This window comes from Nycticebus coucang, chromosome 5 (genome assembly GCF_027406575.1).
Source record: "Nycticebus coucang isolate mNycCou1 chromosome 5, mNycCou1.pri, whole genome shotgun sequence".
Classification (NCBI taxonomy): domain Eukaryota; kingdom Metazoa; phylum Chordata; class Mammalia; order Primates; family Lorisidae; genus Nycticebus; species Nycticebus coucang.
In genome coordinates this window covers 88,315,982-88,329,061 of record NC_069784.1, presented here as the reverse complement: position 1 = coordinate 88,329,061, position 13,080 = coordinate 88,315,982, and the positions used below count along the sequence as shown (strand labels likewise).

The 13,080-nt window shown below is 34.1% G+C and overlaps 1 protein-coding gene across 1 annotated transcript in view; it reads left to right on the top strand.

Moving 5' to 3' along the window:
• The window catches only part of REV3L (REV3 like, DNA directed polymerase zeta catalytic subunit), a 203,923-nt gene that overhangs the window by 119,119 nt on the left and 71,724 nt on the right, over positions 1 to 13,080 (top strand). Inside the window, exons 14-17 of the mRNA XM_053590624.1 lie at positions 2,504 to 3,408; positions 5,218 to 5,297; positions 6,466 to 6,591; positions 11,933 to 12,125. Coding sequence (XP_053446599.1) covers positions 2,504 to 3,408; positions 5,218 to 5,297; positions 6,466 to 6,591; positions 11,933 to 12,125 — 1,304 coding nt within the window. The remainder of the gene's footprint in view (positions 1 to 2,503; positions 3,409 to 5,217; positions 5,298 to 6,465; positions 6,592 to 11,932; positions 12,126 to 13,080) is intronic.

Genomic DNA, 13,080 nt, shown 5'->3' with positions numbered 1-13,080 from the left:
TCACACATGACTTATATTTATCTTTTGTTATCGTATGTATTACAATTTTAACATGGTTTTTTTCTTTCTTAAAATATATATGTCTTTTGGCACCCTCTGTGTATATGTAAAACTATATATATACATATATATTTCATAACATCACATTATATACCTCAAATATACATAACAAAATTTATTTTTTACAAAGGGGTGAGAAAAAGTGACCAGAAATGTAGAGTAGAAATTCCCTCCTGTAATTGAAGTAAGGAGCAGAAACATTTCCCTCTACTTCCCAGCATACAGTTTTGTTTTATTTTATTTTGTTTTGTTTTGCTTAGTACCACATAGGATTCTTTTCTCTATTTCACTGCTAGAATATAGTCTGTTCCTTAAACATTAGTTTCCATTATTTCAGGTGATTTTACTTTAATCGAATTATTTTTTTTCTACTTCAGCCTTACATGTTTTAAATTTTTAGTTAGCTAACTTATGTACTAGTCATTAACTTTATGTTGTTGTTATTATACAACTTTCACATTTCTCCTGTAGCTGAAATGAAAGAACAATAATCATTTTAAAATACTTTTTAAAAAATATGAAACTATGGCTCAGTGCCTGTAGCTCAGCAGCTAGGACACCAGCCACATACACTGGAGCTGGCCAGCCAAACAACAGTGACAATTACAACAACAAAAAATAGCCGGGCGTTGTGGTACATGCCTGTAATCCCATCTCCTTGGGAGGCTGAGGCAAAAGACTCACTTAAGCCCAAGAGTTTGAGGTTGCTGTGAGCTGTGATGCCATGGCACTCTACCGAGGGCAACATTGTGAAACTCTGTCTCAAAAAATATATATATATGAAACTATTAAATATATAGAATTAAGTATAAAAGAAGAAATAAAAATCACACCATTTCTCTGCCTACTAGAGTAATAGCCCCTTATACTTTGATGTGTTTTCTGAGTTTTTAAAAAATGTATGGTTTTAACTTTGTTTTGTGAAGTGTGACCTTACTGAAGTCACAGTATTGTATCCAGCTCACTCACTTAACATCGGTATGTATTATAAACATTTTCAAATTAATGAGTTTCTTGAAGCATTATTTTATTGGCTGCATAATATTCTATCGTGTATATTATTGGGGGAAAAGTTTCATGTTTTGTCACTAGATAAATGATATAATAGTATCTTCTTCATAAAGCATTTATTTTGGAGTTTTTCCTTTAGCTCTAGAAGTAGGATTTCTGAAAAATTCAAGTCTTTTGATATATATTCTGAATTTTTCCCAGTGAGTGTAGCAGTTACAGTGCTGCTGATCATGTGCAAGAAAACAATTTGCCTCACTTCATCAGTTTATTATCATTATTTTTGACTTCTGTACAATTAGAGTTGGGAATGATCACATGGTATATGTATTCCTTTCTTTAAACAGCATTAATTCTATTTTTAATTTTTCACTTATATAGCCAGGGAGTGGGTACAGGGAAGGTGCTGGATACTGGTTATGGAGTTAATAGTAGAGGCCAAAGTCTTCCCATATAAAAAGGATAAGAAACTGTGGTATACCTGATACTTCTCCTTCAGAAGCTCCTTCAAAGCAGAAAACATGAATCTAGTTGAGTTTTGATGACCAGGACATTTTGGGAATCATGCCCTAAGAGAAGTGATTAAAAAAAAAACTAATAGGGGCGGCACCTGTGGCTCAGTCGATAAGGCGCCGGCCCCATATACCGAGGGTGGCGGGTTCAAACCCGGCCCTGGCTGAACTGCAACCAAAAAATAGCTGGGCGTTGTGGCAGGCGCCTGTAGTCCCAGCTACTCTGGAGGCTGAGGCAAGAGAATCGCTTAAGCCCAGGAGTTGGAGGTTGCTGTGAGCTGTGTGATGCCACGGCACTCTACCGAGGGCCATAAAGTGAGACTCTGTCTCTACCAAAAAAAAAAAAAAAAACTAATAACTACCTTCATAGTTATCATGGGGAATAAAAGTTAGACTTATGTAGCTGCAATAGGCAGAAATAGTACATGTGGAATAGGTTTCACTTAGTATTTATAACTATTGAAAACTAAACCAGACTGTCTTTTGATTCCCCACATATGCATACATAGTAGCATTTAAGGTGTATAGGCTTTGCTAACTCACTAAGTTCTTATGTTAGTGTTAAACCTGGCCATGTAAAGGGAGCAAAGAATTAGAGTAATTTACTTTAATTGTGTGTGTTTGAGAGAATTGGGGGGGCGGGGGAGTGTACAAAGATTCTTTTAAATTGGTTTTGCTACATCACTATAGATTATAGAGACTATAGGAAGAAACTGTAGATAAAATCCAGGAATAGAAAATCATATTGAAACTAAAGATAGAGTATGCCTACATAAAATGGGGTGGGGGAGATGCTGCAGAGAAAAAAAGATGGGCATTTTAAGACTCCAAAATAGACCTTAAAAATCTGTAGGACAGGGAATTAATATTTTAATAATTGCTCTCTGAGACAAAACAGTTGTCCTAAAATATGTTGTTTATAGGGAGATTGGTGGACGGCTCCTCATGGTAGAAACTCGACTTCCAAATGATCTGGCTGAGTTTGAGGGAGACTTTTCCTTAGAAGGACTTCGTCTGTGGAAAACAGCATTCTCAGCAATGACTCAGAATCCAAGACCAGGGTCACCCCTTCGCAATGGCCAAGCAATTGTCAATAAAGGGCCAAGTAATCGCCACAAAATGGTTGAAGATAAAAAAATTGTTATTATGCCTTGTAAGTGTGCCCCAAGTAGACAACTGGTTCAAGTGTGGCTTCAAGCCAAAGAAGAATATGAACGTTCCAAGAAACTGCCTAAAATTGAGCCAACTGGAGTAAAATCTGCTGCAAAGTTTATTTCTTCAGTTAATCCAGATGACAAGCCTGTAGTGCATCCAAAAGTAGATGTAAGTCCACATATACTCCCTGCTACAGCACATACCAAGGAGGATGTTGATAATTCTCATATTGTTTTACAAGCACCAACCACAGGATGCAGTATAACTTTAAGTGAAAATCAGAGGTTACCACCATTTACCAGCTCTGCAAATGATCCTGAGAAAGATGAAGATGATGATGGTAACTATTATGTTAGTTCTCCTGATTCTCCAGTAATTCCCCCTTGGCAACAAGCAACATCCCCAGATTCCAGATCATTAAATGGAGATGATAGACCTTCATCATCAGTAGAGGACCTACATTCTTTGGCTGTTGAGAATATGTTAAAGCCGATAAAAGATGGTGTACAGAAAAGCCCCTGCAGTGAGCCTTGGAAACCTCTGGTGATATCTCCAATTAATGCTAGGGCAAGAACAGGGAAATATGAATCACTTTGCCTTCATAGTACACCAGTCATGCAGAGAAAACTGGAAAGGCTTCCTGAAGTAACTGATCTTAGCCCTTTATCAACAGGTAAGTGTATAGATAATGGAAATACTCCATAATTGTTCTTCAGAGATAGAAATTAAGACAACATTAGACTGTATAATGAAAAGTCTGAGCTTTTGAGTAAAGTTATGGTTCAGCAAATAAGAAACTTGTTATTTGGTCATATCTTGGAAAATCATGATATGGAAAACTTTTCATCTTTCTGCTGTGAAACCTACTTACTTTTGCTTCTATCCTATCTTCTTGCCTTTTGAATGAAATGTAGGATCACTCTCAGAAGCTTCTCTACTTGATTTTTTTCCATTAACTTTTACACATACCCAAGACTCTCTCACCTTTTAAAATAGAAGCAAAAAGCAAAAACCTCCTTTGGCCTCAAATCCCCAGCCAAACTCTACTCTTTCTCCTCCCTTCAAGCCAGTTTCATGGAAGATTTCTTTAGTTTAATTTCATTTAACTGCCCTCTACTCATTTCTCAGCCCACTATAAACTGAATTCTGCCCCCATCATTCCACCAAATGGCTGTAGTATAGATTCACAATAAACTTCTTGTAGCTGAATCCATCGGATGTTCTGTAGTCTTATCATGTAGCCTCTGAGCACCCATTTTCTTACTGATCATACCTTCCTTCTTGAAGCTTCTTCTCCCCTTGGCTTTCCTCTCTGTTTCTTCCTACTTGCTTTTCTTTGAAGCTTTTCTCACTATTCTCACTTATTATCTAAATGTTGGAGTTTATTAAGGCTTGGTCTTAAGTCTTCTTTGTATTTTTCCCTAAATGATCTAATTTCTGCCCCCAGGGTTATGACAGATAACTCACAAATTTAAATTTCCAGCTCAGAACTTTCTTTTAAGCTGCAGAATACTTTATCCAGCTGCCTAGTTGGCATTTCTACTTGAAGGGTCAATGTTACTTCAAGGTCAATATTTTTAAAACCAATTCATGATCTCACTGTACACATTCACAACCACCTCCCCAACAAACTGACACTCATTCATATGTACATTCATATACATAGAAACCTATTCTGGTCATCTTTTGGTTTTTCTTATTTCAATGAAAAGTGCACTAGTTATACAAGTCAGAAACATAAAATTTATTTTTAACAGACACCTGATTCTTTCATTACCCACCCTAGTTTTCAGTCCATTACCAAGTCCTATTACTTGTTTATCTACTGACTAAACCCAAACCTATCTACTTCATTCTACCTGTACCACCACAACCTTAGGCCAACCTATCATTATCTCTTGCCTGGGCTTCTGCACTAGCTATTTTATCTACTGTTAACAATTTCCAGGGTTTTTGCACAGTAATCAAGGAAAAGCCTCACTGTGTTCCTAGTTAATTACTTACTCTCTATTCAGATTACAGTTCAAAGAAACCTTCCCTAATTGCCATGACTCAGTAAAAATTTCTAACTTTATTCCCCTTTATTGTACTTATTCCAGTTATAATTATATTTTTTAATATATATATGATGAATGTCTGATTTTTTTTCTAGATCCCCTGAGGGTAGAGACTATGTTTTTTCTTCCTCATCATAGATAACTTGATAAACAAGTGAATAAATAAATTAAATAATTCCCTAGGGTAATTACTAAAGTATAAAACTTGGTAATTAAAACATAAGGATATTTATTTTAAAATAGAAAATTTTACAGTTACTTTGGTAGAGATCAGAGACTTGAATTAGTTTCATTTTTAAATTATTAAGTTTTAGAGGAATTCATGGAACTGTACTCACAAAAGGTACTTAAATGTTTAAAACAACAGACTTTAAAAAAAAGGTTATTTTTATATACATGTTAAATATGAAATGTTTTTCCTACAGAACCAAAAACCCAGAAGTTGAGTAATAAGAAAGGAAGTAATATTGACACTCTCAGAAGAGTACTCTTAACACAAGCAAAGGTAACTATACTAAACATTTTTAAAGATCACTGGACATGAAGTCTTAATCTTAGATTTCAGTTAGATAATTAATAACTTTGTCTCAAAACTTTTTATTACTGATATTTTTGCATCATTATTTATTTATCTTTGAGACAACAAGAAGTTGCCTATTTTTTTTTTAGTTTTTTTTTGTTGTTGGGATCTAAAAGATTCTTATATGTAAATACAAATATTACAGAGAAAAGTGAATATGATAGCCAAAATGTGGATTATGAGGATACAAATACATTAACTGATTACTGGCAAAATCAGAACAGTCCAGTGACAGCAGAGCTCAAGTAAGTGATTTTTGATCCCACCAAAAATATATCCTTTTTCTTATTTTGTTACTTTTTTCTCAAAATATGGCCTTATTAATTTTTACTAAGTAGCAAAGAAAGTGTCATTTACTACTGAAACTCTGAAAAGTTATAAATGTCTTTATTCAAATACTAAAAATATGATAATACTTAACTTAGAAATAAATGATTATGTGAAAAAAGTATGCATACAGTATTATTGAATTACAAGTGCATTGAAAACAAATACTGTATATTGAAAACAAGTGTATTGTCAACATAAATCAACATTTTAGGGAAAACAGTTAATGAATTTAAAAATCAGAAAAAAATATTTTTTTAACAAATGCAAAGATTCTATTTTTTCTAAACTCTTGAATATTATTTATATTGTTTATTAAATTCATCTTTCAGACATGTTTTAGAGTAAAATACAAATTCAGAATTTCCAACTTTTACAAACTTTAGCCAAAGTAATTACAAACATACTGATTGTTTGCTTTTCTTATTTCCAACAAAGATCAAGATAAATGTCCATGTGTTATAAATGTCGACTCTCCCAGGACTATTATTTTCAGTATTTGGGGCTTGTAAACTCAGAGATCAGCATGGTTTTTTTATAGACTATATCAGATATGTGATATGTCTACATATATCCAGTTCTAGTATCTTGAATTACTAGCATGCAAAAAATGTTAAACACTAACTATTTCTCCTTGAACTTTAAGTCCAAGGAGAAAGTTTTATCATTAATTACTAAACACATAAAGCACATTGTCTAAGTGGGAATAAGTAATCAAAAGATTGGTCATTTATCTTTTTGTGGCTATGTGTGTTCTTTTTAACAGAATCAATTTGCAGTGGTAACTAGCCCAAAGAAGGAAACTTCTCAGATTGATGGACCATCTTTAAACAATACTTACGGTTTCAAAGTCAGCATACAAAACTTGCAGGAGGCAAAAGCTTTGCATGAGGTAATACTATAACAGTAAGGACACATAACACTGTATTTAACTCCTACGTTTTATTTTGTAAAAAAAAAACAGTATAAAAGTTTTTAACGGGGAAGGAATGTATTGAATTCTCCCTTAATTATTCTCTTTGTTCTTATTTTTCTTACTATTTTATATGTTTATATTTAATAGAAAAACTTTCAAAGCATCTGTAAGTTTCTGAGACAACTATCTAGTTTCACAAATCTTATAAGTGAAATTCAGCTTACAAAAGGTAAAATTAGAAAAGTTTTGAACTATTAGAAAGTCTGTATTTTGTTATTTGGGGATTGTTAGAGTAAGATGTTATGTCACATTCCATATGCGATATTTACTTGTATTTTCTGTTTGATTAGCTCATTGGATTAGAGCTTGTTAATAGATTGATTCATTCCCACAATATGTACATAACCTACTCATTTTCACAGTACAGATTCTGTGCCAAAGACTAGACCTCTGTATTGCAGAAATGTACATTAGTCACAGTGTGGAATGGAAAGAATATGTGCATAGGTCATTATAAATTTATTTGTATACAGAAAACAGACTCAGAGCACGTATCTGACTGGCAATAAGGTGAAAATCATAGTGCAATTTTATTGTTTATATCTGTGCTGTTATTAAAGTAGCCTGTAGCAACACTGCTGCTGAGAACTTAAAATTTGGCTTATACAACTCAGGACCTGAATTTTAAATTGTATCTAATTTTAATTAATTTGGATTTAAAAACTGATATTTGGCTTATTTATTGAAAAACTTCTAAGTATGTTTGGAATAACTTTAGGTATGTGAAACTTTTTTAACTGTAAATTTATGATATCTAAACACAGATCATTATTTCCATAGAAAATTTTGCGTACACTTTGAGATGTGCCGTAAGTGTAAGATACATAACTAATTTAAAAGGCTTAGTGGGAAAAAGACCCTAAAATATGTCAGTAATATTTATATTTGTTTCATGTTGAAAGGATAATATTTTTGATGTATTAGATTAAATAAAAATGTTTTTTGTTCAAACATGGTGACTCACACCTATTATCTCAACACTTTGGGAGGTAGAACCAGGAGGCTCACTTGAGGCTAGGAGTTCGAAACCAGCCTGGACACCACAGTGAGACCTGTAGCCTAGTAAAAAAAAAAAATTAAAATTAGCTAGGTGTGGATGGCACATGCCTATACCCCCAGGCTGAGATGGGAGGAAGAGGAAGCCCAAGAGTCAGAGGTTGCATTGAACTATGATTACAAAGCTGTTCTCAAGCCTGGGCGATAGACCAAGACCCTGTCTTTTCTTTTAAAAAGATTTTAAATTAATTTAACTTGCTTTTGTTTTTTTTAATGTGGTTACTAAAAAAATTTAAATTACTTATAGGCTTTTAATATATTGAAATATAAATATAGTAGAACCTCTACAGTTGACATTTCCCTACATTGACCACCTCCTTAAGCTGACTTAATTTTCATAGACCGGATACGTTGTTGACCAGTTTATTATAAAGTTGTGGTCCAATTTTTTAGTTTGTTTTTTTGTTCGGAAGTCAATATTATCATAAACTGTTCTAAGGATTAGATTAACATAAACTGAGAGAAAAATTTTAATGTTACTTTCATTTTTACACTAAATTTGAACTGAGAATTATAATTTTTTTAGAATTAAAATGGAACAGTATCACTCTTTAATTTATTCATTTGTGAATTTTTTCTCATTCAGTAGCATTAGTCCCTGTTTTGTACCCAGATGTATACTGGCCCCCAAAGCCCAGATAAATTAAGTGATAACTCAGGAGTACATGTTTTAACAAATGTATACCTAAAATCAGAAAATAAGAAAAATACGTAGTTAAAAATATTTATGAAAGCAAATTTGATAAATCTAGCAAAAAGACCTGGTATATTTGATTAGTCTATTATTTGAAAAATGTATATTTCTACATTTTCTAGGTAACCCCATTTCAGAATCACAAGCCCTCTTAAAGTTGAAATCACCAGGAGGTTTGGATGGTGCTGAAAGCTTTTTCCTTTTAATACAGGCTTTCCTCATCAAAGGTACATTCCAAACAGCCTCCTGGTGGTCAAAACAGGGAATGAACCCAAAACAATCTGCATCATTCACTTTCTTTCTCTAGGAAATTGTGCCTGTAGCATTCATTCTTTCCCTTAATTTCCATTACCCTGGGATAATCTCTCTCTCCTACATATTGATAGTCAATGCACAAGACAAGGGTTGTAATTTTGCTCCCCTTTCTTATCTTTCTTCTACCTAATCACACTCACTCTCTCTCACTCTTTTTTATATAGAATAGTTTGCTTTAAAAAATACTTCTAAGCAGGCGGCCCCTGTGGCTCAGTGAGCAGGGCGCCGCCCCCATATACCAAGGGTGGCGGGTTCAAACCCAGCCCCGGCCAAACTGCAACAAAAAAATAGCCGGGCGTTGTGGCAGGCGCCTGTAGTCCCAGCTACTCGTGAGGCTGAGGCAGGAGAATCGCCTAGGCCCAGGAGTTGGAGGTTGCTGTGAGCTGTGTGACGTCACGGCACTCTACTGAGGGCAATAAAGTGAAACTCTGTCTCTACAAAAAAAAAATAAAATAAAATACTTCTAAGCAAAGTAATGCTTTTTATATCGAGGAATAGAAAAGCAAAATGTGAGTGCAAAGATTTGGCCTAGTGAATAAAATAAATAATTAAATCTCCAGGACTCTTTTGACTTGAAATTATCTTCACAGGCTTCTCCATAGTCTTTCCACATGTTCATGCTTTTCTTTTTTTGTTTTTGGTTTTTTGAGACTGAGTCTCACTTTGTTCACCTTGATAGAGTTCCATGGCATCATAGCTCACAACCTTAGTCTCTTGGGCTTAAGCAATTCTCTTGCATTTTTCTTTCTTTTTTTCTTTTTTCTTTTTTTTTTTTTTTTTTAGAGACAGGGTCTGTCACTCTCGCTCAGGCTAGAGCTCAAGCAATCCACCGGCCTCAGGCTCCCAGAGTGCTAGGATTACAGGTGTGAGCCACCATGCTAGCCTCTGCATTCTTTTCTAATTAAACTGTTTTGTTTTGAGTTTGGGGGAGAAGCTTTCCATTTTAAATTTTTGTATTTAGTAAATCAGTGCATGCTTATTGTTAAAAATAAAGTGCTGAAGAGTATACATTTAAAAGTAAATCCTCTTTCCCTTAGCTCCTATTTGTCTTGATACATTTTTAATATTAATATTTTAAAAATAGAAACAGCAAATATATATTTCTGAAAAAAGTGGTAGATTTGTGGGGAGGTTATTTCTTATCTCTTAAATATAACTGATATTCTTCATATTTCAAAAATTATTTAATAGCAAAATTAATAACAAACACATTCATATGTCTCTTTGTGGAAATTTTCCTTCTTTTTTAGACAGAGTCTTACTTTGTCACCCTTGGTTGAATGCTGTGGCATCATAGCTCACAGCAACCTCAAACTTTTGGGCTCAACTGATCCTATTGCCTCAGCTTCCCAAGTAGCTGAGACTACCGGTGCCCACCACAACACCTGGCTAACTTTTTGCTCAGGCTGGTCTCAAACTCCTGAGCTCAGACAATCCACCCACCCCCACCCCTGGCCTCCCAGAGTGCTAGGATTACAGGTGTGAGCCACCCCATGCCCAGCCCCTACAGAAATTTTTTTATGTATGTACTTTCAGTTTTTACATACATAGAAGTGTAATATAGTCACTGGTTCCATTTATCCCAATATATTATGATCTTTCCTCATTTGGACATATAGTAGAACCTCTGTAAATTGACCACCCAAGGGATTGTAACAGACTAGTCAACATACAGAGGTGTTTAACATAAGGAACTAGGCCTACTGTACTGATGTGTACATGTGGTACATGTGTGGTCTATGAAAATTAGGTCAGCTTAAGGAGGTGGTCAGGGTAGGGAGATGGTCAATAATGGAGGTTCTACTGTATATATCTGGCTCATTCTTTTGAAAATTTAAAAAGTTAGAGTTACAAAGTTAACACTTTATATCCTTTATAAATACCACATAATTTATAAAACAATTCCCCAATAGATAAACATTTAGGTTTTTTTCTAGTCTTTGCTATTAGAATCTTACATGAATATCCTTGTGCATATATTTTGGCTACATGGATGAGTATACCTGTAGGATATAGTCTCAAGAGTAGAATTTCTTGATCAAAGTGTATGTCTATTTTTAATTTTGATAGATACACATGTGTTTCCACCAAAGAGATTTACCATATCCTATTCCCATCACTAAGAAGAGCCATACATTTACATTTCTTCAACAGTTTATATGCAAGATAAATAACAAATCCAAAACAACCACAAAAAAAACAAATAACAAATCCAAATTTTTTGTTTTTTAACTTTTTCCTATATCTTATCAAGTAAAAAAATGTTTTATTAGCATAGGTAAATAAGTGTGAAAAGCAAATATTAATTATTTTGCATTATATGTCAAAGAGAAATGTGCATGGGTAAAAATCTGGCTATCGTGTGACTGATACTATAAAAGGTTTCCCCACCCCCAGGAAAAACCATAATTAAAAATCTACCTAGAGTAAGCAGAAGTCTAATTTTAAACAGCCTTCATGTAGTAACAAATTAATAGCTAGGAACTTCTAAACTAAAAAAAAAAAAAAAAATCTTGTTAATTAAACTACAGTTTATTTAAATGGCATGAAGAGTAAAAAGTGGCCAGGCATGGTGGCTTATGCCTTGTAATCCTAGCACTTTGGGAGGCCAAGATAGTAAGACCGCTTGATGCCAGGAGTTTGAGACCAGCCTGATGAAGAGCAAAAAAATAGAAAAATTAGCTGGGTATGGTGATGTGCCCCTGTAGACCCAGCTACTCAGAAGGCTCAGAAGATCTCTTGAGCCCAGGAGTTTGAGGTTGCAGTAAGCTGTGATGATACCACTGCACTCCAGCCTGGGTGACTGAGTGAAACTGCCTTAAAAAAAAAAAAAGAAAAAGTGAAAAGTGACAGACTTGGATTTCAGGGTACAACCATTTAGACTAATCATCCTGTTTGTTATACTGGAATTGAGAGAATTGGAAGGCACTCCATATATTTTAGACAAATAGTCTTAAATAGAGAAATTAAAGCATAAGCAGATTTCCTGGAATAAAAACATGTATTAGTTTAATCTAATCATAGAAGTAAAACTCTAGTTTTAATCTATGGAGTGTTAAATTGTGACCTTGTCCTTTATAGCCATATTTTCTGTAATTTCACACTAAGATTTTTTTAGAGTCTTAGTGAAACATACTGCTTTGAGTGTATCTTAAAATTTTTTTAAAGCATAATTTTTATTTCCTTTTATAGATACAAAATCTTACACTAATCAGTGTGGAATTACATGCTCGAACTAGACGAGACTTAGAACCAGATCCTGAATTTGACCCAATCTGTGCTCTGTTCTACTGCATCTCATCTGACACTCCACTACCAGATACAGAAAAAACAGAACTCACAGGTGTAATAGTAATTGATAAAGAAAAGACAGTTTTCAGTCAAGGTATTGTTCATTTTTATTAATGATATACTTGTCTACCCTAGAATAAACCTTTTAATGGGGAGAATCTCTGTGCTGGAGATCTAATCCAAGCAAGCATAAGAATTCCTTTCTGAAATGTCTACAAAGATAAGAGTAGGAGATTGTATATAACTGTGTCCTAGATTCATTATTCTTTCTTGCATTATTGTCAGAAGTTAGTAGCAGCCAGGTGTGGTGGCACATGCCTATAGTCCTAGCTACTTGGAGGCTGAAGCAAAGGGATCACTTGAGCCCGAGAGTTCAGGGATTTGGTGCACAATGATGCCTGTGAATAGCCACTGCACTTTAGCCTAGGCAATATAGCAAGACCCTGTTTCTGTTGTTTTTAAAAATGTCAGAAACAATACAATATAAAGATCTTAATGAAAGTCCTAATTAGCATATATCATTTGCTCTAAGTTTATTTTATAAAATATTAATTGTTCATAAGTAATCCAAATAATTATAGCTCTGGGCTGAATAAACATCTTCCTTGTTTATGCTTATACAAGTATTTTGCTACTAATATAGGATTTCTCGTTAGGAAGTTACTACTGTGACTAAGTAATGATTGATGTGAGTCTTTTAAGATATATTCTCACTTTTTTTATATCTCTTTCTAAATACATATTATTTTTGGATCAGAGGTTCTTTATATTGTATACCATGTAACGCATTTTATAAAACATCATATGCTACAACTTTAAATGATAGCCATTACAAGTGAACATAATCTACTGAGGAGGAACTCAGCACAAAATAAAACTGTATAAGAATTTATAGTTCAATCAGTTTAATCATGGGCTTGATTGAATTGCCCATACCACCAGCTCACAAAATAATGATTGAATTTCATCCATTTTTTGAACTAGTTGGTGTCATTTTAGTAGTTTGAAATTGGCCAGGGCAGGGGTGGGGAGAGGGGAGATTGGAATCT